At 50.2% G+C, this 26621-nt stretch overlaps 1 protein-coding gene across 2 annotated transcripts; it reads left to right on the forward strand.

Annotated features, from left to right (window-relative positions):
• The first annotated feature begins 796 nt into the window (after nt 1-796).
• midn (midnolin) lies at nt 797-25752 on the forward strand. 2 transcript variants are annotated; one of them, XM_029147001.3, is made up of 8 exons: nt 797-1337; nt 3253-3481; nt 5037-5124; nt 5254-5316; nt 14424-14990; nt 15735-15858; nt 15937-16260; nt 22149-25752. In XM_029147001.3, the coding sequence occupies exons 2-8, from the start codon at nt 3261-3263 to the stop codon at nt 22409-22411; spliced, it is 1650 nt and encodes a 549-aa protein (XP_029002834.1). In that variant the 5' UTR covers nt 797-1337; nt 3253-3260; the 3' UTR covers nt 22412-25752. The 2 variants fall into 2 exon arrangements, with proteins under 2 accessions (XP_029002834.1, XP_029002836.1); XM_029147003.3 differs by lacking the exon at nt 797-1337 and having other exon boundaries at nt 1362-3481.
• Nucleotides 25753-26621: the final 869 nt, after the last annotated feature.

A 26621-nucleotide genomic window follows, 5' to 3' on the forward strand; every position in this document is an offset into this window, starting at 1 on the left:
AGGGAGCAGACACCTCCGTCTGCGCATGCAGTCTCAGGCAGATAACGCCGGAACACACACTGTTTCTCTATCTACTCAACACACACACACACACACACACACACACACACACACACACACACACACACACACACAGTGATAATACTCTGGCGAGGCGCAGCGTCCCCTGCACAGCGAGGAGGAGTGTGTAATCAGACAGACAGTGTGTGCTGGTCCTGAGGCAGGGAGGAAGGACACTTGTTGGGTGGATCATGTTGGTGTGGTGTCAGAGTCTGTTCTTTTTTCGTTTTGTAACATTGCACAACCGTGCTCCTGTCCTTTAGCTGAACTTCATTCACCTCTTGCATATCTGAGCTGCATGGGTGTAATCAGTGCACGGGCGTATAGGGCTGTGCTCCCTGCAGCCAGTACACATACTGTACTCACCTATGAGCTCAATGTAATACAAATAGGACCATTTTTATTTTTTTATGCACAATTGCTCAGTGTCCTTTTGATGCTGATGACAGTATCATATTTCGGCAAATATGCATAAAATTCCCCAACACGCTATTATCCAGTAATCCATTTCCTGAAACACAGAAGTGGATCGTGCCAGTAAGGTTTGTGTTTACCGTCGTAACCTACGTGCGCTGGTATCCAGGCAGCCTGTTTACCTGCTCCGTTGCCCGGTGACATTTTTCTCTATGTCGTCAAACATCGTCAACACCCACTTACATTGCCAAAGCATCCATTTCATTGACATTTTGTTAAGGTGGTAGCCGTCGGGGCGACGGCGTTTTATTTCTACGCGTGCGTTTGCGTCCATCGAAAGCCTTTATTTGCGTTCACAGACGCGCCGCGTCACGCTCTCCCGTGGCTTTATCCGCTCGCGCTTTGCGTCGGCGCACATTCTTTTGACGCACTGACCGGGACGCGCTGCACAGAGGCGGCCGCAGCCACGCGAGGCCACCTTAAATCACATGCTGACACAACGGGAGCGCTGGACTCCACCCAGATCCGAGAAGAGGTTGTTAAGAGAAGTGCTCACCTTCCCCGACACGCTCTTATTACCGAGGCGGACGCCAGCGAAGTAAGAAGCGCGCAGCACGCGTCCGTGGACATCACCGCAGCTGCGTCTTGGCCGGCAGTCCCGCGGTCCGGGGGTCCTTCGCTGGACACGCGTGGTCCTGCCAGAGAATTCCCAGGCTAGGATCTCGTGGATGTTGTAGTGTTTGGAATTACCTGCGCCCGTTTTATTCAGAGTCTGGGTTTACGCTACGTACCGAAGCTGGGGCAGCGGACTGGAACACAGCACACTTTTGCGCGAGGCTACGCCGTTTTCGCCACAATAATTGGTGAGTACGCTTCCTGTCCTGTTTAAGTAGTGAGCGTCAGCTGTTCCGTGGGATGCATAGGACTCAGGAGTTGGAGGTAGGTAAGAAAGTCACTACAGACAGTCAGTCAATCATGGATCGATAAAATACATTGGACATTGGCTGGATGAGGTGAACTCCGTAGACGCGTAGATGACAGAGTTACTTGACTAACTAGAATTTAAAACAGAGCTGGACTGTAAGTCGGAGCTGACATTGTACAAAGAGCAATAACAACAGAGCTAAATGGTACCGAGAGTCGTGCTGATGGATGAACCTCGACTGAGCCCAAATCAAAGAGCTGGTCGATTTATACGGTTTGTGAATGCGTGCTACAAAGTCCGAACTAAATTATGTCATTGTTCGAGTGTGAATCACCTGCAAGGGCTCGTTTCTCACAGTACCCTCCGCGACCACTGGGTGGCGACCGCGTATCTTTAAAGCTTGCGTGGAAACAAGCGACAGACCTGAACAGACACCGGAGCCCATAGAGGCCCATGTTCAGGCAGCCTGCGAAGTTCGTCTGAAAAGTTCTATTGCGGATTTTGCTCATGAAATTGTTCGATCGCTAACACGCACAGAACCGGGCGCTCCACCTCTTCCCGTGTGCAGGAAAAGCATTCAGTCCAATGCCCCCTTGTTCCAACGTTTGATTCCCTTTAACTTTTACTGGCAGATGTAAACGTGTTACTGTAAACGCTGCCGGGTGTCTGTGCTTCTTCCTGAAGAGAACACCCCCTCAAACGGGTGATTTGCATTCTTTTCGCGATCACTTTAGTGCTTTTTGCATGTTGCTGAGACCACGGGAAAGAGAGTAACGTTAGCACCATTAGTGTCACTACGGTTCTCGTGATAACTTCGATTTCCCAGAAAAGAGTGTCACCTCTCCTTTTAATGCCAAGCCTTTTAAAATAGCTACATGCACACTACAGCTGTACAGTCTGCTGTATCACCAAGGCAATGAAACCTGATACTAGTATAAAACATGTCGGGGTGCTTGGTTCAAAGGAATTGTTTATAATGAGGAAATTGGTAAAAGCAAAATAAGAATTATTTTCCATTTTAATGAGGGACCCCTTAAAACCCTCCCGTGACCTCTAAAGGGCCACGAACCTGAGTTCTGGAGCAGTGCGTATAATTTGTTATATGCTATAATTTATTATGAATGGCCTAAACTTGCTGCCCTCCACGTGGGTGTGGATGTCGCGTTCCCATTGGCTCGCCGTCCGCAGCGTCCTGAAGGAGCTCTGCTGTGATTGGCCGGGCTGCGTCGGGGGCTGTGGGCGTATTTTATCGATGGTGGAAGTGGGATACTTTGTGACAGTCTTCACCGTCGATGTTTCGCTGGAGGTGCCGTAGGTACGAGTGCGTGGCGCGGAGCCTCTCGTCTCTATCCGTCTGAGGCCGTGCAGCTTGCGGAGCGTGTGCTTTCCCAGCAAACGCGACCGAACGGGAACTGGTTTTGATTTTATTCTTCTTCCCTTTTCGAGCCCGGGCGGTGTTGGTGTTTAAATGTAACCTCCTGCCTGAAGGAGCGTCCGTGGCGTTTTTCTGCTGACTGCGTACTCGCGCGTCCGCCTGGCGTCGGCGCGTATATGTAGCATTTAGGGAGACGCTGGAGACGGCAACAAAGAAACGGGCCCAACAAAGAGAGCGCGTGTAGTAGAGATCTGGAGGAATACTCTCATTTATCCGGACTCTCGGAGAGCGAGCGAGCGAGCGAGCGATCGAGCGGAGGCACCAGCGAAGCGAGGCGGCTGTGAACGCTGCCTGTGACTCTTAGGCAGAACCAGGGACGCTAAGGGACGGACCGTCTCCACCACGCCGCTGACCCTGTCCTCTCCCCCCGGCTCTGCTCGCCTCGTTTCCCCCCCCCTCCTCCCTCCCCCGAACACAGGTTATCGGATGGACCAGCACCCCAGCGCCCGGAGCTGCACCAGTCGCGGCGCTTCGTCTTGCGAGGCCGTCCCGACGGAGCCCTCCATGAATCTGTACATCCACTCCACCACCGGCACACGCTTCGAGCTCTCCCTGCCCCTGGAGGAGACCGTGGAGGGACTGAAGAGGAGGCTGTCGCAAAGACTCAAAGTCCCCAAAGAGAGACTCGCTCTGCTGCACAAAGAGACGTGAGTAAATGCATCAGCTGAGCATCCGTCCCTTCTGTATATGCAAATGTGGCCCTTTGTCCTGTTTTTAGACTCTGGCCGTGCTCAGACGTCATAGGCCCCGATGTTTAGGCTGCTCCGCGGTTTCGGTGCGTTCACTGTCCTGCCGTGCAGCGATATGCTTTGTTTGTTCCGTGCCTTGAGTTTCTTCGTGCGTGGGGTCTTCGTATCATTAGACGCAACCTTGGCTGCTCGGGTCATCGATACTCGTAAGGAAACTACTGACCAGCGGGGCGCGTGCTATTGGAGTTACGCACAGGGGACGCGCCGGCCACTGGAACAGTATTGACGAGGCGATCTGCAGACTTTGCATTGATTGATTCATTCCTTTTTCATTTATTTATACTGAAGCTTGAACGAATCTCTAATGGTGTGCAGGTCGAACACGCCAAGCATTAATGGGGAACGTCCAGAGATGGTAGCGTATAATGTATTTACTGCAGACCCTTCCTTCTTTGACATATTACTGCATCCTGTGGGTGGGACTGTAGTGTTTGGTTACATGGTCATGACCAGTAATATTGGGAGTCAACAGAGCCCTTTAAGAGTTTCTGGATTTTTGAGCTATTGTCTGGCTAATACCAATGCATGTGTAATAGCACGTTAGGGCAAAGCTGCGTGGTCAAGGCAATATTTAAACTATTGTTATTAAAACGGCAACAAAAGCTTGAGTGTTTGGCGACTCCCATATGAAATAGAGCCAATACTGCAGGTAGTGTTATGTAAAAATGGGAGACGGGCAGGACTCCTGTAATGGAAACATTCAGCATTGTTTTTCATGATCGTCCCCCTCCCATCTATTGTAATCACCCAATAAATCACATCATCCTTTAAAACCCCAAACCCCCATTTAATCCTCTTGTGCACCTCAAACTGAAGACCTGCAGCCATTGTTCAGATGCATGGGGTGAGATTTGGGTCATGCCTGCACAGCAGGCTGTCCCGAGGATCTTCCACAAGACTATAGGCAGTAAAGAGGCACGGCACCGGTTTGTGAGTGGCTGTAGTGAATCGTGACTTGCAGGAGAAAAGCTTTTTTTACCACCAGACATTAACTAGTCGAATCCCAGGAGACCCGGACGTTTATTGGATCACTTAAGTAAACTTTGTTTAGAATGATGTTTTAAATGTAATGTACAACAATTAAATACAGAGCAGCAAATTAGCAGCAAATGAGAGCTAACTGTTGCACTGTTTGTGATTTACTATTATTATATTGGGAGCTAGCATTGGTTTTACCTTGAAGAAATACTTACCTCCACTTAGACAAGTGGCAGTGGTGCCAAATATCCACTGTGAGCGGTTGTCAAGCTCTGCTGTACTTGAAATTGAAATATGACAGCCCAATCAATACTTCCCTTTCATGGAGCTTTTCACCCACAGCTCTTTCTCAAACTAATTTCGAGGTCTGTCTGACACCCCCCCTCTCTCCCCCAGGCTGAAGGGTGTTTGTGTGTCTGAAGAAAGAAGATATTGTCAGCACGGTCTAATTATCTTGTTCTCTCAAACCCTGCAGGCGACTAAGTTCAGGCAAACTCCAGGATCTAGGCATCTCTGATGGGAGCAAGTTAACGCTTGTACCAACAGTTGAAGCAGGATTAATGGTAAGAATGAGCCCCCTTGAGTTTTATTTCAATATTCCTAACAAACACGAGCTTACATTTCTTCCAGTATGTATGTGATAATTGCATTCCATGTAAAATGGTCTAAATTCTCAATTTTTACTTCTTCAGTCTCAAGCATCAAGACCCGAACAGTCAGTAATGCAAGCTTTGGAGAGCTTAACAGAAACTCAGGTAAGACACCGTTTCTCTGTTTACCCTGAAATAATATAGACTGAGCAAAGCTAGTATCTCACCATGGCTGCAATCCAAACTGAGCTTTGGACCTTTTTTGTCTGTCTGTGTGTGTGTGTTTGTGTTGGGGGGTCTGGGAGGTGGTAGTTTTGGTGAAGAACAGAGCAACACCCACATATGACGTGGAGAGAGAGAGATAAGATGAGATGAGATGAGCAGGCTGCACAAGCTCCTTTGCCTGTCTAATCTCAGCCTCTTAAACAAGCCAAGCCAGCCACCCAGTGTGAGCTGTTAGGATATTATAAGCTGCAACACCCTCCTGTATCCTAGTAACATGTGTCACTGTATGTGTGTGTGCGTGCGTGTGCGCGCGCATGCTACTGCAGGGAAACCAGGGCAAACACTGCACTAGACAGCCTGATTTGTGAGCTACTGCCAGGATGAGCGTGCAGCGCTCACCTCCACCTTTCTGTTTATACCCCCTTTTAAAATCTGTCCTCACTCTGTCTGTATGTCGAGATCTAACAGCCGCATGCACGGGCAAGTTTCCAGGAAGTATGCTGTGGCTGCATGGAGATCAAGTGTAATCTCACTCACTCATAAACAGAGCGCTGGATCATCAGATGACAGTATTAGCATAGGGTTCCTGGAAGCCTAGCATGCACAGGCTGAGCGGGGCCTACACCCCCTAGTTACAGTGAACTGCTGCAGGCCTGCCGAAGTACACTACCAATATGAGTCAGCTCGGCTCGGGCCTGACTCACCAAAATGATCAATAGTGAGCGTAAAGTGAAAAATGCAGAGAGCACCGGCCGCAGCGAGAACACGGGCGAGAAGCGAGGCGATAAGGCTGAATGCACACAGACAACAGCGTGACGTATGCAGCCCTCCGCAGCTGACTGACTGACTCACATCAGCTTCCTGTCGTAGTGTCGGTAACGCCGCGCCGTGCGTAGCTGCATCTGTGGTGTGTCTGCGTGATGTCAGCAACGCGGCGCTTCTGGGCAGATAAATATGTGTAGAAACAGAGATTGCACGCTGTCTTCTTCTGTTTAATCAAAGCACGTGGGCTCGTCAGATAGTGCAGTGCGGTCGGGTCCTGGACTGGTTGCGCGCGTGAACTCGCCGTGTCCCTCGCAGCGCTGGCGGCCAATGAGTGCATGGGTGTAGGTGTATGTACTGTAAGCTCGCAGGCCTGTTACTGGATTTGCGCGCGTGTATGTCAGAGCGGTGGCGGACTGGAAGTGAGGCCCGTCCTCCGTATTCGCCGGGCAGTCGCGAGGCAGACGTTCATCCGAGCGCTGACCCGCGGTGACGACTCCTCGCGTCGGTCTTCCTGCGTCGCTCTCTGGCCACACAAAGCGCACAGCGGTTAATTATGAGTCACACACATGTCCCCTTGCTTGCATGCATCGCTGTACTGCAGTGTTTTTAATGTGGTAATCTTAATCCTGCAGCGAGGGCGGGAATAGACGAATAGAGCTGGAACGACAGCAGGGTGAAAGGTTAAAACAAAAGCTTAAAGCTGCTTTAGTGTTTGTACCCAGAGAAATTGATTCCTCTTTATAATTCATGAAGCAGGATGGAATAATATAGATTGAGGAGAGATTACAGATCTGGGTAAGATTAGAAAAGAGGAACACAAAAGCTTCCCCTCATTTCCTCTCTCGGTCCAACTGTGGGACTATCAAAAATCAATCGATGCACTTTAGCTCTTAAAAGTGTCTGACACGATAACCGATACGGCCACGCACCCAAAAATAGCCCGGGGAGACGTGGGGTGGTCTTTAGCGGTGGCATCCTTCGTATAGGTTGCTGGTGGGGGCTCTGCTTTCTGGATCGGGTGTTTTCCCAGTAAGTGTGTGTAACCGTGGAGCCCCGGCTGTCTTCCTCCCTGGATCCGTGTTCTGCTGGAGTTAATAGCCAGCAGCAGCCGGCCAAGCAACCGAGCAGGCAGAACATGACAGCTTCCAGCGCTGGTTCAGACTTTTGTGGAACAAGTTAGATAGAGAAGGTTTTATAGAAATTGAGCCCAGGCAATTATCAGAACTTTTTTTTTTTTTTTTCTTCTCCCCCATTTTCTCCCTCTCCTGTTTCTGTTTAACAGCTCTCCCAGGGCCCTATAATTTAAATGTGCTGCGGCTGCAAGTCCGGCTGCCTCGCTTCCACTTTGATGCCTAGATTCTTTAGCGAGGACAGTCCTGGCTGCCTTAATTCCTCCTCTTGGCATCTTGGTAGACTTTTTTTTTTTTTTTTTTTTGCATGACATCTAAGCTGTATTAAGCCACTGGCTTCTGACAACCCATCAACGTACAGTCGCCTGCGCTACTCTCTCCTCATTCTGTCTGCTGATTTGCGGCTGTGTGCACGGCTTGCGTGTGCAGGCGAGCACCGGCACAGGGGTGCGCACGCATGCACTGTAGAACTGAAAGGATATATTTTAAGAGGATTTCTGATCCTGCTCAGAGAATGAGAAAACGTCTGATCCTGGTGAAATGAACGTGTACTTACAAGGCGAGCGGTGAAAGAGAGAGGGCGTTGAGTGCGTCTGGACGTACGCAGGCAGTGACATCAGCCAGCCACCTATTGATCCTGGTGTTTGACAGAAAGGGAAGGATAATATGCCCCCCTCAGCACACACGGACCGTTTGCTCATTGATGCACATTGATGTTAGAATAAAAGCCAACCAGGCAGGCAGGCAGGCATCACCCACCCCATCCCCCCACTGCCCTTCCCCCCCGTGCAGCCACCTCTTTGTTCCTGTCTTAAAGCATAAGCACCAAACCTGCCCAGCTGACAAACCTTCAAACATACAACAATGATTGAGGGTCACTCTTTAAGTTTGCCCCCCCCCCCACTCCCTTTCATCCTCCATACATCCAAAGTTGTCAGCTATACCAGTTGAGCGCCTCCACAGCAGTTTCAAATCAATGCGCAGTCGGTCCATTCGGAGTGAGGCCCAGCAGCAGCCTTCAGATTGACAAATTTTGCCTTGAACACAAACACAAATTGCTTTTGGAGGCGATGGCTGTGTGCTGCCGTCCTATGTGTCCCTGCAGAATACGCTCATGCATATCTGCTCCACTTTCCCGGCTGCTGCCGACAAGCACCTCCTGTCTTGTTTCCTCTAGATGCACGCCTATGTGGCCGTGGCACAGTTCTGCCGCTGCTCCACTAAGTGGACAGATGCATACGAGTGGCTTCTAACAATCTGTGGAGTGTCACCTCTGGGTCGCCCTGAACTCGCTTCCTGCTCTCTCCCTCAGGGGACACCTCTGTGGGCCGGACAGGTGGAGGGAGAGGGCAGGCAGTGGTTTTGGAGACAGAGATTGTGTGTGTGTGTGTGTGTGTGTGTGTGTGTGTGTGTGTGTGTGTGTGTGTGTGTGTGTGTGTGTGTGTGTGTGTGTGTGTGTGTGTGTGTGTGTGTGTGTGTGTGTGTGTGTATGCATGAGTGTGTGTGTGTGTGTGTATGCATGAGTGTGTGTGTGTGTGTGTGTGTGTGTGTGCGCACAATAGCTCAATACAGATGGTCAATATGTTTTTTTTTTTTTTTTTCTTCAGCCCTGCATTCTATGCTCCGCCTTATCTAGACGCTAGTTAATCAGCAGGATTCACACTACTGGAAATCATTGGAGAGTAATTGTATTGAGGATTTGGGAGTGCAAGGAATTGAAAAATGACGGAGTCAGTCTGTCGATCAATACGAGAGGGTCCACCCCTTTTTATAGCACGTAGTTCCCTCCGTCCTCAAATAAAGGCTTTTGTGCTGCTTAAGAGAGCGAGCCTCTGCTCTTTTAGAATGCTAATTTGCCTTTTTTTGTTACCTAAATGAAAGCAACATAAATTAATTTGTTGCTGAATGTGTAAATCAAATTGTGTATGGAATAAAAGACAATGCTGATCTGAAGGTCTATTCAGTCCGCGCTCATGTAAATCCTGGCCTTGAAAATTGCATTAATAAGCTGATCACGCAGTATTTTAGCACCTGTGTAATCCCCTTTGTGATTCCTAAATGCACAGTGGGAGGAGGGGGGGGATCAAGGTGAGCAGAGGGGCATAATGGGAGGGATGGATTTTGTGGGGAGATTTCATTGTCATATTGTGTACATGTAGCCGTTTTTTTTTTTTTTCTTTTAATTTTAACGCCGGCGTCGCCGTGCATTCCAATGTTTTTTTTTTTCCCCAAAGAGAGGGGAGTCTCCTCTCTCCACACTCGAATCGTGACCGTCATTGTTTCCCGGTCCCTGGCGACGCCGAGCTTTAGTGATTCAAGTAGCAGGCATCGTGACTAGTGGGGCTACGGTGTGGGAGGACCGAGGCCAGGAATATCATGTCTAATAGCCACCAGCGAGTCTAATAAGGCGGTGCGTCAATTAGGCGTGTGCTGCTGCTGAAGCTGAGAGGCGGCGTCAGACGACCCAGATAGATGCCCCGCGTGAAGACGCAGGAAGGAGGAATTTCACATTCAACATGTTTGTGCTGCTGTTTTCTGTCCGGGCCCTTTAGTCGGTGCAGATGAGGTTGTTTTCGCGCAGAGACTGCTCGTATTAGGCCGTCGACGGTGCCCTTCACCATTTAAAATAGCCTCAATCAGCAGGTTTGAAGGGCGACCGGTGTCTGTGCTGTCGTTCGACCTGCAGCGAGGGCCGAGAGGCTCCGTGAGGCTCCGTGTGCGGGCGAGTCGGCTCAGCGCCGCTCATCACGCGCTGGCACAGTTGGAGGGCGAGCAGTGGCTTCAGCGGGAACCCGATCGTCTTGAACTTTGCCTTTTCCTGATCTCCCTTTCACTCGCCCGGTCAGATTCAGCGGAGGCCAGCTGGTCTTTTCCTGCTCCTGTGAGCGCCGTGCCTCCTATCGATGCGAGCCTTTCTTCCACCGGAGGCCTTTAAAAAGACCCCGGCTGCTTTTAGGACTCGTGGCATGATGCAAGACATGGATTTGTTTTCCCTTCCCTCGTTTGGGAGCCTGTTGTTGCATCCTGGGTTGGCGTGCCCCTGACTATTATTAGTCTCCTAGTGTGATCCGGCATCCATGTCCATAGGCTTGTTAATAAGCAGCTGTTCAAAGCACACGTCTCACCTTGTTCGACAGGTGAGCAGCTGCTCTGTGATCATACGCTGTATACTGTAAGCAGTGCATGGCCGGAGGAGATGTCTTTCTCCTCTCACGGATTCCCTCTCTCCGCCCTCCCGTCCTCTATCCTCTTTTCTCCGGCACAAAGCTGCTCAGTTGTTCATGAATGTCAGCTCAGTGCTGCCAGCGCGCTCCATCTTCCCCTCCCTCTCCCTCTGAGCCTCTCATCCTCTCTCTTCCTCCTTCACTCCTTATCTCCCTCCCTTATTTCGCTTAGTGTGCAAAGGAAGAATGACTGCAAATGAGTTCCTTGAACCACAGGGACCCCAATAAATAAAACTGTCAGCCAGAGATGTCGAAAGGGGAAAAAAAAGAGGGAAGGAGCCAGAGGCACACTCTCACTGAATATTTCATCACCCACCACCACTCTGACACCCTACCCCCATCGCCCGCATCCCTCAACCCCCTTCCCTCGCCATCTTTGCCCCCCCCATCCTTTTCCTTCATCTTTTCTCCACCCCTCCTCCCCTGGTTGCCCCTTATCATATTCAGCTCTATGTCTGCAGAGCGTCCGGAGCCCCCTGCTAAACAAAGTACCACCTCTATGAACACTCGCGGCTAAAACAAAATGGTTGATGGCGTTCGCTCCAGGGTCAGCTGCGGTAATGCCAATTATGGGGTATACGCCATACCAGCGCCCGCGTTTCCCAAGAGCAAACTCTGTCATGACCGTTTATATGGCGTTTGTGTTGAGGATAATCATCTTTTGTGTTGCTCTCAGCGAGCGCACACCTTGCTCTTCAGGCTTAAGCCGGGCTCCTCTTTGCATACCACTGCCGCTGCATCAGAAAGGGAACAATAAAGGCCGGTTTCTCTGCTTCTGCCTTAACACAACAAAAGTGGGGCCCTCCGCTCTCCTCGTCCTGCGTCTCCTATAACAAACCTCCATAGACAGCCGTGAGTAGCTTTTGTGGAGGACTGGAATTTGTGGAGTGCTCTGCAAGGTGGAAAAGGAGGAAGAGGAGGAGGGCTGCGGACGTGACGACGGGCCCAGAAGCCTCTTTTGTTTGCCGGTGATATTCCACAAAGCTCTATCTGCCGTCTGTCCTGACGTCAACGGTAGCCAGCCACATTGGCTGCTTTGGCTGTGCTCCCGAGAGCAGACAGGCATGTTTGGACTGGAGCTGAGCTGCTAGCAGAGACCTCTGGGAATCATCCGCTCGCCAGCTCTGAAGCACAGGAGGACCCCTTCCCCCTTACACACACACACACACACACTAACACCCCCCACCCTCCCCTTGATTCTCCCAAGTCTCTGTCCGTCTGGAAGAGGCTTGTTGTTACACGATCACTCTCGCCAATCTCGCCCCTGGCAGGCAGGCGCTCGGCCGCCGCCGCCGCAGCATCCTCCACATCCTCCACATCCTCCCTTCCCCCAGGAAGCGGGCCCCGTTTCAGGTGTTCCCCTCCGCAGCTGCACAAGCTGTTTCGTTCTCCCCTCGCGGCCGCTCCGGAGCGTCGGGGGAAGCCGGCGCGCGGGTTGAAAGCCACGGAGGAGTGGAATTCCACACCTGAAGGTTTGCTTTGGCTCCTCATTGTTTGCCGTCGCAGGCAGAGGAAAGTTGACCGCAGCGATATGAGAGGGAGTCGTCGGATTATAGTAGTTTTAGCAATCCCTGTCATTTTCTCTGCAAATGAGATGCCTTGTGTTTATGTGGGTTTGTGGCCTTTTCATTTCTTGCCTGAAGAAGCCGTTGTGGTGGGTGGTGTATGAACAGAGACCCCGGATGAGTCACACGCCCGGCGACGGAGAGGGAGATCTCGCCACGCAACCTTTGAGCTCTCATGTATGTGATGGAAACAGGGCGCGTGTGAACAACTCCTAAATTGACTTTCTGAGTCAACGGCTGAGACTTCGAGACAAGGAGTGACAGAAATGGAGGGGGGGGGCGTGAGGGAGCGAGTTCATCTCTTGCGCAGGCTAATTTGAAGGCTGCCATGTGGTGTTGAGAGCGCAGTAGGAGTACATGAATTTCATCCTGGTGGTTTTGAATAATCCACACTAGTCATTATAAGGGTAATCAAGCCTCCTATGTTTCTCCTGCTGTCACTCAGCGTCAGCCTTTTTCTCTCACTTTCTCTGGCGCGCACGCACCCATAAAACAAAGGCCTCGTTCATACCTCATATTAAATGCCACCTTTTTAAATATGTTTTTAATGGAAGGAAACATAGGCGCATACATGTAAGTGACCAGCTTTACTGCTGCGGCGGTTGTAGCTTCTTCACAGATAATCAAAGGTCAGCAGCTGGTGAACTGAACCGCGTCTCGTGCCAAGTGTGAGTTGGACACTTTGGATATATGTGGACACAAGGTGGGAGGTCTGAGAGGCCCCAGATCCTCCCTCCGTCTTATGGTCGCGTCTACTCATTCTATGACCACCGTCGCCTCCTCCTCTCTCTCTCATTTACATGTCCCCCACCCATTTTTATATGCAACACTCACGCGTCTATCGGGTGACCTTTCGTACTCGGAGTTTCCTAGAGCCACCTCATTCTCCTCCTCACTTCTCACCCGGCCTCGGGACTGCTGAGTTTATTGTCTTACCACGATGGGGTAATCATGGTGGGTGTGGACTGTATCAACAAACCATTAGTGGCTGAGTTAACACTCTGAAAAGGCCGACTCTCTTATCCTGCAGTCGTCTATATGCGGATTCTTTCTGCCTTGTTGATTATTTACATGTTAAAATGCAGCCGTCAGATGGTCCCATCCCCCGCCGCCTCCTTTCACCTGCCTCTCCCATCCTTCCAGCGCCTTTTTTTTTTTTTTTTTAAACACCATGTCAATACCAAACGTGCAAAGGTCATCCTGGCAACAGAGAGGCAGCGGTCGATAGAGAAATAAATAAGCAGAAGCAAAAGGAGAGAAGCGATGGAGGGCAGCGCCTGGCGATTCGCAGGGTTAACTACAGGCCAGCGACTCAGAAGCACACTCCAAAGGCTGCAGGGTCTGTGGGGAGTGAGGCCTCTGCTCTCTTTTGCCGTCTTTGTATGCGCCTCTCTATTATTTGTTTTGTCTGCTTCATCACTATTCGTTCTCTCCATCTCCTCTGCACTCGTGTAGCTTTTCTGTGGTTCGGCCGCCTTCCTGCCCCCCCCCCCCCCCTCTCTCTCTCTCCGGGGGCTGAAAGCACACAGGCAGTAGAGGTTGTTGAAACCTATTTGGACAGAGGCGTCACTTTGGATTTGCCAGCGCTTGTTGTTTCGGTTTTCTTCTCTTCGGGGAGAACCTGAAACGTCATTACTGCTGAGTCTTCAAGACCCAAAGAAGGTTTCTGACCCCTAAGTGACTCTCTGCTTGCAAGCGCTCGCACACACAGAGGGACTTGGGCAGTGAGTGGCAATACATAGCAACAGAGCCGCAGGCATGCAGCAGCGAGACAAGGGCACTTTTGTTGTTTGGAGTGAATCCTCCAGCCAAGTCGTGACAACTCTGCTGCCCTGTGTGTATTTGTGTGTTAGTCGGGGCCCTGGTGGCTCAGCGGAGGCCTCCGCTCTTGCCTCCTGTCACACGCTGTCAGAGCTCCAAACATGGGCAGCTCTTCCTGATCCGCCGCAGACCTACGGACAATCGGCCATTCTGCGTGTGAGAGGCGGGCGGGCGGGCGGGGTGTATTTCCTGGACGTGGGACTGATTTTTCAGGCCAAGGGCCAGACAGAAGGGTGGCCTTTGTCTCTGAGCTCAGTGAGGGTGCTGACTAAGAGCAGACAGAGGCGCATGGAAAGTAAGCGACTGTGGCCCCTATTTATGTGTGTTTTCCTCATCCCCTGCTCCCCGGCAGATGTAAAGAGGCCAGTGTTACTGGACAGTGATTGATTGCATGATGGGCTAATGTGCTGTATCTGTCTCACTGAGGGGGGGGATCTGAGGATTGTTGTGTGTTCTGACTGCCGTGCATCAGTTCATCAGGAACTCGATATATGTTCTTGGACCTGTAAGTAACGGTGATTATTTTTTCCGTCTTCCTTCAGGTCAGTGACTTCCTGTCCGGCCGCTCTCCCCTCACGCTGGCGCTTCGCGTTGGCGATCACATGATGTTTGTCCAGCTCCAGCTGGCGGCACAGCAGTCTGGCGGTCCCCAGCTCCAGCACCGACACCTCATCACCCGGGGAAACGCAGAGACTGCAGTGGGACAGCCCACGGGGCAGCCCCGTGTCCCCCACCCTCACCCACACTCCCACCATCCCCTCCATCATCCCCACAGCCATCATAGCGCCCAGTTGTCCCAGCCCCATCCTGTCCCGACCTCCCCCTCCTCCCCTGGCTCTCCTTCCTTCCCCGTGCCCTCCACGCACCACCAGCCGCTACCTCCCATTTACCACCAAACGCCCTCCTCCGCCCACTTAAGCCCACCCACTCCTCCTCCCCCAGCTCACTCCCCTCGCCCCTCCCACATCCCAGGAGGTGTTTTCCGCTCTCCAGCCCATCATCATCATCATCACCACCACCACCACCACCACTATCACCAGCCTTCCTCAGGCCAGCCCAGCCATGACGTAGGCCGGGACAGCACTGTAGCCCCAGTCCTCTGCTCGGAGGTAAGCCCCAAAGTTGACTAAAGAGGTATCCCAATAACATGAATGCGGATTGTGGTTTGCTCGGGTCTAGGGACACGTGAGTTGTGTGCATTCTTCAAAACTATAGTGCAGTTATTCATCTGAAGTGTAGTCTGCTTTCCAAATACATGCAAACAGGCCAACCACCACATCCACATGACCTCATCGCTCTCAGGGAGATGCATGAAGCGAAGGGGAAAGCCTGAGGAAGGAGCGTTCGAGGCAGATTTAGTAAACCAGGGGTGGTTGGTTGTGGGATGCTGTTTGTCATTACCTCTCAGGACAGAGCTGCACACACACGTTTTGTTTCCCTCTTGTATACTTCTGGACTTGCGTTATCGTGAACCTATGGGTGAACTACGCGAAAGAGATGGTTTAAAACGGAAACAACAGAACGGCAGGTGCGTTTAGGCATGAGAGGCTTGTAATAGCTGTTCCACACAAACGAACCCGCACACAGTGACTTTTGCCCGGGTTTCGATTTCACTTTCAGACGGTTAAGTTGTCCAAGTTGAGGTGACAGTGAAGCAGTTTCCAAGCTTTGTGTGACATAAGGTTCCGATATCTTGAGGGCTATAGTTACTTAAGTTTTGGTCACAGAGCTCAGGTTTCCTGCTTCAAATCTTTTGTATTGTTCTTGCTTTGATGGTGTAAATGTTATGTTAAATTGCCTGAATGTTAGTCTGAAGCCCTTTAATGCATGTTAACACTTTATTTTCCTTGCAGGCAAACTGCAGCAGCAGCAGCCCCAGCAGTGGCACCAGTCCCTCTGCGCGCTCCCGTAAACCAGGCGCCATCATCGAGAGCTTCGTGAACCACGCTCCGGGAGTCTTCTCAGGGACCTTTTCAGGTGAGGAAACGTGGCTGCTCCCAAGGATAACGAACACGGAGCTCAGACCGGTTCAAACGGACTCTCGCCCTCTTTCAGGCACTTTGCACCCTAACTGCCAGGACAGCAACGGGCGTCCCAGACGAGATATCGGTACCATCCTGCAGATTCTCAACGACCTCCTGAGTGCTACACGCCACTATCAGGGCATGCCCCCCTCCCTCACCCAGCTCCGCTATCAGACGCAGTGCGGTTCTCCCACCTCCCCATCCCCCTCGCCGCCTCCCTCTCCCCCAGTCGCTGGCATGGCGGACCTCTCTGCCAAAGCTACCTCTGTGCCTGCTGGCAGCCCTAGAAGCGCTCTGCCGACTCTTCATCCGCTGGTGCAGTGCCAGAGCCAGATCAGCATGTGCAAACCCCCTGGTGAGTGACTCTACTCTACTCTCTACTAACCATTGTGCTCATGGAGATGCATCATAAACACAAATACACACACACACACTAAGTCATTGTCTATTGGCTTGAAGCGCCTGTAGATCCAGTTGCTACAACTTAGGGTGTGAATGAAATGAATGCTATCTAGATGCTGTCATTATACAGAAATGCCAGTCCTCTGTTGTGGCCAACTAAGGAATTCATTGCCATCTTTGACTCTCGGTGTCCGTTCTCGTGACACATGTTGGTTTCATGGTTGACTATCACTTCTGCTGGGATGATTTTCCACCAGTGTCTTGTTGAAGTTTGTTGAAATTTTCTTTAAAACGCCCACAAAGCAAGAACAGATGACATTCAAGAACAAAACCAGTCGTGGGTTTTAAAAGCCGGAGCAGGAGGAGCGGGTCGTCTTAGTAATGCGCCACAAGCTTCTCCAGACCTGTTCCGTCAGGCTTCACTTTTCAGGAAGCACAGTTGGCTTTGTGTTTGTGCACCAAGGAGATAGGTTTACCCCTCAAGCCTGGGCTGGGCTATGTTTAGATTAGATTAGGCTTCGGTTGGCTTAACCTGCCTCTTAAAGAAGGGCTACAGCTGGGGCACGTATGGGCTGGACAAACTTCGACATACCCATGCCCAAGGGCTGGGCCGGACCAGGTGCTGGAGTTCAGGTGATAAGGTTCACGTGGTGGGCTCGGTGTGTGGAAAAACCCTCCTCGCTCAGAGACGCAGGATGTTGGGTGTCAGACAGATGTTAGCGACCGATAACATTCAGCGAGTGTTGTAAGGTTAGACCGACGGAGTGGAGGGGAGCAGCTTTGTCCTCTGCTGCCTGCTTATCTACCGCTGAAGAAACCGAGACCGTCTCAGTGTTAAAACCTAACGAGGCAAGCACGTATGTTTCCGTTGCCACAATATGATTTTGTATTGTCATAATATTCAGTTGTAGTTGTAGCAACTGAGCTTGGATTGTCCAGTGTCACGCTGCGTGGAGTGAACAGTGGGAATAACGCAGGCCTGTTTTCCTGACTTGGAGAAGTCCGTCATTGAACCCCCACCACTGCTCCCTCCCACTCTCCGTCCCCCTTGTCCATGCTGGTTTCCCCTAGTTGCTGTCCAAATACAGCCTTGTCTGTAAAATCCATCTCTCTGTCTTCTGCCTAATCACCCCCTCCCCTTCTTTGTCTGTGCTATGCATCAATACATTGTCTGTGTTCACTCGGCCTTTAAATAGATAGATTTATTCTGAAACGCAGCCCTGAAAAGAATTTTCTTTGTGAGTTAGAGGGCAGCAAGAGGAGGAGGAGTACACGGAAGAGGGTGGTGGTTAAAAACACAACTCTAAAGCCTCCATTCATAATATGGCTGTTTGTATCCTGTCCATCCGTCTACTGTCCCCTGCCCAAGAGGCATGGCAAAGAATGGATGAAAGAATAGCCTGTCTAGTGGCCTTTTCTGACATTACTGACTAACTTCCTGCTCACGACAAAGACTTGACAGGGGTGACCATCGTGGGCCACGCAGAGATTAGCTCAGACTATTAATCTGCTGGCGTTTTGGCGTGGACAGGGACCGCGTCCTTGGAGGAGGCAGATGGGTAAGCGCCCATGTGCTGCCTTATCAGCCGACACCTGATGGAAGACTTACTGGATATAACGCTTCAGTTGAACTCCGCTTCACGGAAACCTGCCTCCGTTCAGCTACAGGAATAACCCGCTGCTCCCCGCGAGTGTGTGCGCGCAGTCAAACTCCGGCTGAGACAGCCTCTTGAAAATGTCACATAGCTTGGATGTCTCCCGAGAGCCTTTACCCTTTCCACTGCAAGTTCATATGTGAAGGGAGAGAAGACAAGCGTAAATAAAAAGCCTGCGAGCGTGCACGCGCCCGGTCCCGCAGATGCCTGGTTAAAGGCTTGGCGACTGGCTTGGTTTCACAGCTTGGCTCCATAGCTTTGCTGAGGTTGGGGTTTGAACAGGCGAGATTTAGGACGGCCTGGCGGGCTGATTGTTAGTTAAATTCCTTTACTGAGCAGGGTGAACCCCTCCGGCCCTCTAGCCCCCAGCCAAGTCACACCCATTGTGCAGGGGCCTGGGACAGGGGCTGCATACAGGGCACCAGGCTGAGCCATTGTAGGGACAATGAGGGGAGGGCTATGGGATTATAGGGCTGCCTTTTAGTCCCACTCCCAGTGCAGCTGTCTTGGTATCCCTCGCTCCCTCCTGCTGCCCCCTTTTGATTTGTCAGGTCATGTTAGCTTTGTGCTGGCTAGGACCGGACAGGCCAAAGGAGACGTGAGGGAGACTCAGAGCAGAAAGCCTGGATGCTTAACCTTATTGAATCCCGTAGTTAAGCCCTGACCTGTTTGGCGGAGGCGCCGCACATGATCCAGCGCTGGGTCGGATCCGACTCCTGTCACACGGCGTTGGGGAGTGACCCACGTGCGTTGGCAAGCCCGCAAATCCTCGAGCGGCGCTGCACGGTTCAGGTCTGTGCAGCACAAGGCAGCCAAGCACTCCAGCAACCCCCCCCCTCATTGTTTCATCGTCTGTGCACTGACCAAGTCTACACATTAGACAACCAAACTGAAGCTAGAGGTAAAGTAACTGAAGCAACCATTGAGCCACTGTCTTTGATGGGTCGGAGGTTATGTAATGATTGGTCTGATTTGACTATGCTAGAAAATATATTCACATTTATAATGTATCAAACAGTATTATTGAAAATCTGTTTCTAGACAGGCTGCAGAAACAACAGGCAGCGATACAGAGGAACCCCAGGCTGACTCTGCTGCAATGTGATTTTTCTTTCCGTTGCCCCCACCCCCCCTTTCTTTCTCTGTCCACCCCTCCCTCGATCCCTGGTTGCTGAGCAAACACAGTGTTCTCTTTTCAAGATCACAAGACTTATCAAGGCAAACAAACAAACAACAGCACTAAGACAACTGCAAATGAGGGCAAATCTTTATGCAATCAATAAAAGGAGAAGCTCCTTTAATCTCGCACTGCATCTTTTGCTCTGTAGCCCTCCCCTCTTTCTTTCTACCTCCATCCTCTGCCTCTTCACCTTCACCCCCCCGCTCTCTATCTCGTTCCTGGCTGTGTTGCTGGGCTGGGCTGAAAGGCAGGGAAAACTGACGCATCGATTATTCATAGAAGGCCCCATCTTTCTCTCGCTCTGTCTGCGTCTGTCTTTCTCTGCAGCGGTCTGTGTTTACAGGCCCTGGAGAGGAGAGTTTAAGGATGGAAAAGTGTGCTTTTTGGATTGAGTGTTGGTGTCAGTTGAAGGCAGAGGAATAGCAAAAAGAGAGCGAGGGGGAAAGAGCCTGGTGCTGACTTCCTCTCGGAGCCCTTGACTCGTCTTCTGCCGGATCTTCACTTGTGCCTGTTCTAAGAAACTAACTGCTCTTGCTTCTTCATAGTTGTCGTTGACTATGTTATTCAGACTCGAGATAGAGAGGTTGTTATTCAATCGGTTACCCAAGTCTTTGAGTCCTCTAAGGTTATTGTGCTCATGTCAAGCCCTGGTCTCAAGGCAGTGTGTGTGTGTGTGCGTGTATGTGTGTATAGTCTGTTCTTTCAGGCAGCCCTAATAATAGCCCTACTGTCATAAACATAGTCTGGAGATCCCTGCGGCCAGCTGTGTCCGGCCCAGCCGCCCAGGGCTCCGGTAGTGACGCTGATGAATGGCCACATGCACATTCTGACACACACACAGACACACACACACACATCAAGTTTGGTGGAGCTCCAAGCACATTCCCAGAGCTCCTGCCAAGCCAAAGGCCAAGACCTCCTACAACGCCACCAAACTGCCCTTTACTCTGTGTGTGTGCGTGCATGTGTGCATGTGTGCATTGGTACATATGTACTGTTGAGTCATCCTGGTAAATGCACCCATCAGAAACCAGATTGTGTCTACGCTGATTACATTTCGAAGGATAAAGATAAATTGTAGCAGACAGGCAAGGTTTCGCATGTAGGCATGTGTTGGCTTGGTGCCATTTTATTGTGTACGGTCATATTTCCACACAGGCGAGAGGCGGCTTAGCTGTGGGCTAGTCAAAGCCGGGGAATAAGGGAGAGAGGGAGGACTGGGGGAGAACAAAGCCTCACGGCAGCGTATATGGCTGTCAATTGGAGCTGAGGCAGCTGAACAATGGGGGGGGCTCCTAATGTAGGAGCCCCCCCCCCTCCTGGAGAACCCCCTCTTCTCTAAAGATGACTTGCTGCCCTCACACAGCGCGACGCACACATACATTTATATGGGAGCATATTGACGGGCGGCTGAGGGACCGTGCGCCTGACTGATACGCGGGGAAGAGTCTGTTTACCTGGTGCCACTACTCGCAACTGATTGCTCTCGCAGAGCAGCGGTAAGCTGCTCAATTCACTTGTTTAGTATTCAGTGCCAGACAGTGGCGAATATTTGTAGCTGGAGAAAAGGTGCCGCACTGCACGATCCGATAAGCAAATGAGAGGAAGGGGTAAATGGAGCCCACACAGGGAACGGAATTCATTCCGATGGGGGAAGAGGGGGCAGAGGAGGGCCTGATCGATGCAGAAAACTGCCACCTACGGCTGATCCTTTACCCTCCACCCTCTTCCTCCGTCCTTATTTCTATCCCCTCTTGCCCCTGGGGGAGGAATTCCTTAACCTACCACCCGCCCCCTCCCCCCCGACCCCTTTGCCCTCCTGCTTCCCGTTCCTCACACTGCCCCACCTAGCTGTCTCTAGGGAGACTTGGGGAAGAGGCAGGGAAGAGGATGGAGGAAGGGGGCCTGTGTGTGTGTGTGTGTGTGGGGGGGGGGGCAGAATGGGTAAGTGGGGGCATTATAAAGGGGGGGGGGAGAAAAACCCAATCTCTCCCTGTCTCGCTCTCCGCTTACAATTTCCATTCGCTTGCATTTTGTATTGAAAGCCAATAGCGATGTCCTGGGCCTGAGATGGATGGCTGCACTAGAGCTAAGGTTTAATCAATAGGTCTTTTTAATTTGCCATCGATCCACGTTAAAAGCTACTGCGGCTGCTGCTGCTGCTGCGTGCGTGTGTGTGTGTGTGTGTGTCTGTGTGTGTGTGTGTGTGTGTGTGTGAGTGTGAGTGAGTGATGTGTACACACATCGGTGTACACATTGTGTATGTGTTTTTGTGTGAATACATGATGAACTCGAATGCGGATTTGAGTGTGTAGCAGAGGCTGGACGGCCACAGTGCTTCGGTTTATTGACATTCTAGCCCATTATTTAATTATTTCATTCCCAGACAGATACTAATGGAGCTGGCTAATAGATTGCGGTTGCTTTTCCTTCCTTCCAAACTCCTGAATATATGTACAAATGGAATTAGGCCGGGCTCTGCCACCGTAGGGAAGCATTTGCAGTGCAATGCAAGGCTGCTCCCCTGAGATTGGATTCTCCTATAGGCACATCAACAGCTACAAATGCACTTAGTGGCACATCCAGTCACAGGGACATGCCATTTGCAATTATGCGCACTGATATCATGGGCAGCTATCAGAAGGCGCCATATCTGGCTCGTGTTTGTACTGTATGCCTTTGGCCTTGCTGCTGGTGCTCAAGGTGATTTCTGTAAAGCAACCTCTTCACTCATAAGGGGATGAAATAGCAGTGGAGGGGTTAATGATGCTCGGTGGGGGAGGTTAAGCACCAGACTCCACATTACATTGTTGCGTTGTATTGATAGTGGTGTGTTGATGTGCACCTACTACCACACACACACACACACACCACACACACACACACACACACACACACACACACACACACACACACACACACACCTTTTGACTTCCACCCCACATCTGTTAACTGATAAACACAACTGATCATGCCTCCCCCTCTCTCCCTCCTCCCTTTGTCCAGGCGACCGCGTACGTCAGACTGAGAACCGCGCCACTCGCTGCAAGGTGGAGCGCCTGCAGCTGCTGATGCAGCAGAAGCGGCTGCGCAGGAAGGCCCGGCGGGACCAGCGCGCTCCCTACCAGTGGCTGCCCAACCGCAAGGCTGGACGCAGCAACAGCAACAGCAGCATGTCCAGCGAGGGCTCCCTGGACCTGGACTTTGACGATTCTGTGTGGAAACCCGACGTCAAGGCCGACCTGAAGTCCGAGTTCGTCATGGCCTGAGCCGTCTGATCCCACGCGCTGGGGATTAGATTCAAAGATGTGCAGAGCGTTGCTTGGGATTCACCTAGTTGTGAGATGTATTTTGAGGGAGTGGATATGGCAGGACACACACAAACTGTGCAAAGAGGAAATGAACGTGGCATCGGCCACGTGGAACAGGAAGTCCCTGCAGACACTCTGACCTTCACACTTGACCTTGTGGAAAAAGCTGCCGCCGCGGCAGAACTTTGCGACGATGCTTGGATTTGAACAGACTTGACGGTGTACAAGACTTTGGAGGGTACAATCACGGCGATCATACCCGAACTTGAGCATCGCAGAATTCAGTGGGTGGTGGTGGTGGTGGTGGTATTTTCAGATGTTTTGTTTTGTTTTTCCTAAGATTTTTTTTTTGTAAAGCGCACTCTGGACAGCAATGAAGAGATGCACACTGGACTTTTTAACAGGACGGGAGAGCCGGAGGCCTCAGTGTTTCCTAACCAGAAAGGCAAAACCGCCGAACTATGGATTATTCCAAGGGGCATTCTTCTTGATCTCTAAACTCACCAACCAGAGTCCAGTTTTTACCTGTTACGGGGTGGTTAAACTTTTTTCTGTTGTTTTTTTTTTTTTCCCCATTTTGAAACATATTATATTTTATAAACAAAAATATGTAGCATTGTTCACAAAGCATTCAGGTTTTCATATAACAGTTCAAAGTAGTCGTTGATTTGCACATTTTCTTGATTCATAACAGCTGGTCAAAGTGTGCAAGAGGAGGAGGTGGGGCCTGAAATAGAATAAAAATGAATATGGAAGTATTGATATCAACCTCAGCGACGTAGGGTATTGAGAGGAATGATTAATGAATAAACAAAATGAATTCATATTAACAGAAAGTGCTTTAGAGGATTTAAAAATCTTTAAAATGTATATGGAAAACAAATCTATTTTTATTTCTGCTGTTTTCAAAAAATGGCAGCCGCCTGTGGCTTCAGTCAAGTCGTTGACGACCATCAAACACATGCGCGCATCTAATCATCCGTCATAAATTCCAGCCACAACAGATGTTACAGAATGATAATCTCATGTCGAAACGTTGGGTCAGAACTGTACAAGGGGTTTGTAATAGTTTATGTACATAAATGTGACAATTGGCCAAGCTTGATGAGGGCGTGTATGTTTGACTTTAGTGTAATTTGTTCAGGAATCTCCCATGTTTTTGTCTGAATCGTCTTCTCCCAGATTGGCCCGTATTTTACCAAATCATCAGCATCGGCTACAGTGAGAACTAGCAGAACAGGAAACCAACACCAACATAGTGATTTTCGGAAATTGGCCCTAATTTTAAACAGTTATTTTTTTTTATTGGCAAAGATGGAGAAGAAGTGGGATCTGTATCCAGCATCATTATCTAGTGCCTCCACCAGTACATCCATTGACATATCAGGTCAGGCCTTTCACAGTGTTGCTGCTACACACGGGGACTTCAAATGGAGAAAAAAAAAATAAGTGGGAGGGAAAGTGACTTTTCTTTGCATGCAGAAGTGTGAATTTACACTGACCTTTTTTTTTTTTCTATTGATGGAAGAAAAAAAAAACTGAAACTGGTGCTGTGGGAATGAAGGTTGACAACATGCATGAATTTGTGAAGAAAATAAACAATGCTGCTTTTGATGGTTAGGTTTTTTTTTTTGGTTTTTTTTTTGTAACTTTTTAATTCTTTCAATGTTAGAACAACGGCGTCCTGCTAAAGTATTACGACGCCCAAACCAAAACAGATGAAGTGACGTGTGGACTCTTGCTCAGCGCTGAACATTCCTGTTGTGTGACAATGAAGACGAGCGAAGAGCAAGTGACTCTCTCGTGTTCTCTCTCTCTGTCTCCCTCTCTCTCTCTCTCGCCCTCTCTCTCTCCTTCCCGGCGGCTGGTCTTCGGCCCCGGTGACTCGCGAGCACCCAGACGGCCGACGAACCGCTCGGCCTCGCGTGGACACATTCGCAGGGAACCAACAGAGCAGTGGATTTCCAGCACTGTCCGTGAAGCCTCCTGCAGACAAGCGTCCGCCCCGCCTCCTCGTCCGTGCGTCCGTCTGTCTGATCGACCACCCTACCACTATTGCACTCCCAGAGATTGCAGTGAGAGATTACCTTTTGGGTGAACCTCATCTTTTTTTTAAGTGGCCTTACCTTTCACTAAAAAAATTAGACACTTGGGGACAATGGGGGCGGGAATGTTTAGGTTTTTTTTCCTTTTCATTTGGTTTTTAAACTATGTGTATCGTTGTCGGACTTGTTGTCACTGAGGCGCATTTTCTTTCGTCACTGAGGACACTGGGCATCTGTTGTTTTGTGCTTTTAGCTGGTGGAGTCTCTATTATGTCAAGGCTTCTGTGCCTTAAAATGTTGCCCTTGCAGTGTCGGTGTCAGATTTGAGCTTGTTTTCATCGGTCAATACACACAACTGTAGTATTTGCAGCCATGTGAGACGAAGACCTTCGCTTGTTTGAGTGAACCAAACGTTGTTTAAAAATGCTGGTGTTGTTCCTCCAATGCCGTCTTTGTCCCATTTCTTCGTGTCGCTCCGCTTGTTGGTCTCCGTTGTCCAACCCTCGCACCCCCCCGCTCCTCACACAGCCTCACCAACACGGCGCCAACGCCCACCAACCTGTACGACGTCAGAGTCAGAGTAAGACACGTCCTCTGAGGACTCCAGACTACATGCACTTCCTGTTTCCCTGGACACGACATAACGGACAACTCACCCCCCAGCCCCTCCCACATTTTATTTAATTTTTCTTTTTGTATATGTATGAACTATACTCTGTGTGTGCCTCACTTCTGTGTGAAACGCAAAAAGACGAAGCAAAACAAAAAAGATGACAAAAGCATTACAGAGAGGATAAAAAAATGTATGTTGGTGGAATTCTGATCACGTCATTTAAGTTGCCTGTTCTTTCTTGTAGCCAACTATTGAAAATAACAGGATTCAAGAATACAATTTACAATGTTCTAGCTCTAGACCGGTGTAGCACATGTGTGACTGTATTAATTTATGAAACCAAAATGGTAACTGTGAATTATGTATTTCTTTTTGCATTTTATTTTTTAAAGCGGGGGAGACGGTTGTCGGGACACGGCAGCAGCTGATGCTCGCGTCCGGAAAAAAAAACTTCTTGTTTTTTGGTGGAATATAATGGAAACATGTTTCCGAAAAAGAGAAAAAAACGACCCAAAAAAATTAAAAAATGGAAAAAATATATGAATATATTTTTTTTCTTAAGCAATACATTTCAGTGTGACTTGTGATAGAACATTTTTCTTTTTTTAGGTAATAAATAAAAAAACAAAATGAGTACATCAGGTTGTCTCCAGTGAGCATTCATTACCAGGATGTCCAATAACGCAGAGCGAAAGCTGCTTCTCAGTCTAGTGTATCATGAAACATGAGAAGAGGGAATGAAAAATTGCATTAATAAAATATTACTTGACTTCACGGCGTGTCTGTGCTGAATGCTGAGGTTCAGATGCCGTTTCAGCCGGCGACAGCACGTTTGACTTCTGGTTAACCTGCGAAATTTACTGCAAAGGCCCAGAGAGCAGGCTTTGTGTGTGTGGGCGTCTGGGAGGGAGCGCGGGGAGGAGGCGGCCAACAACAGCGCTCCTCATCATCTGCGAGCGCGGCCCGGCTCCAGATGAGACGGAACATGGAAGCGCAGTGACAGATCGGAGAAGGAGCCGGTGCCGCGCCTCGTGTGAAGCCGCTTCCTGACACATGTACTTACAGCAAAAGGTGTTTTGAAGCGGCACTTGTAGCTCCTCGCGCTAGCAGCCAGCGAGGCTGGGAACAGAGAAGGGAACATGAAAGGGTGAAGCTGCTCCAGTGACGCGCCGTAAACAGAGGCAGCGTATTTATGCACTGATCAGTTACACATTCCCTAATAAGAGGGATTAATTATCCAGCTGGAGCTAAAAGCCGGGTGACACGTCTGTAATTCTCTGCACATGAAAAAGGGGCCTTTTCTTCTACCTGACTTCATAAAAGCCTCAGAATCAGTGGCCATAAGTAAACACCTCCTCTCTGCCCGTGACCTGCGATGAACCCAGGGCAGGCCAAGGTTGAAGTCTGGTCAAAGGAGCGTATTGATGAGAGATGGTGCATTGATCGACCCATAGACGAGCCGCAGAGCCACAGACGGCCACCAGAATTACTGCAGCACTGGAGGCTGATG

Source organism: Betta splendens, chromosome 4 (assembly GCF_900634795.4).
Source record: "Betta splendens chromosome 4, fBetSpl5.4, whole genome shotgun sequence".
Lineage (NCBI taxonomy): Eukaryota > Metazoa > Chordata > Actinopteri > Anabantiformes > Osphronemidae > Betta > Betta splendens.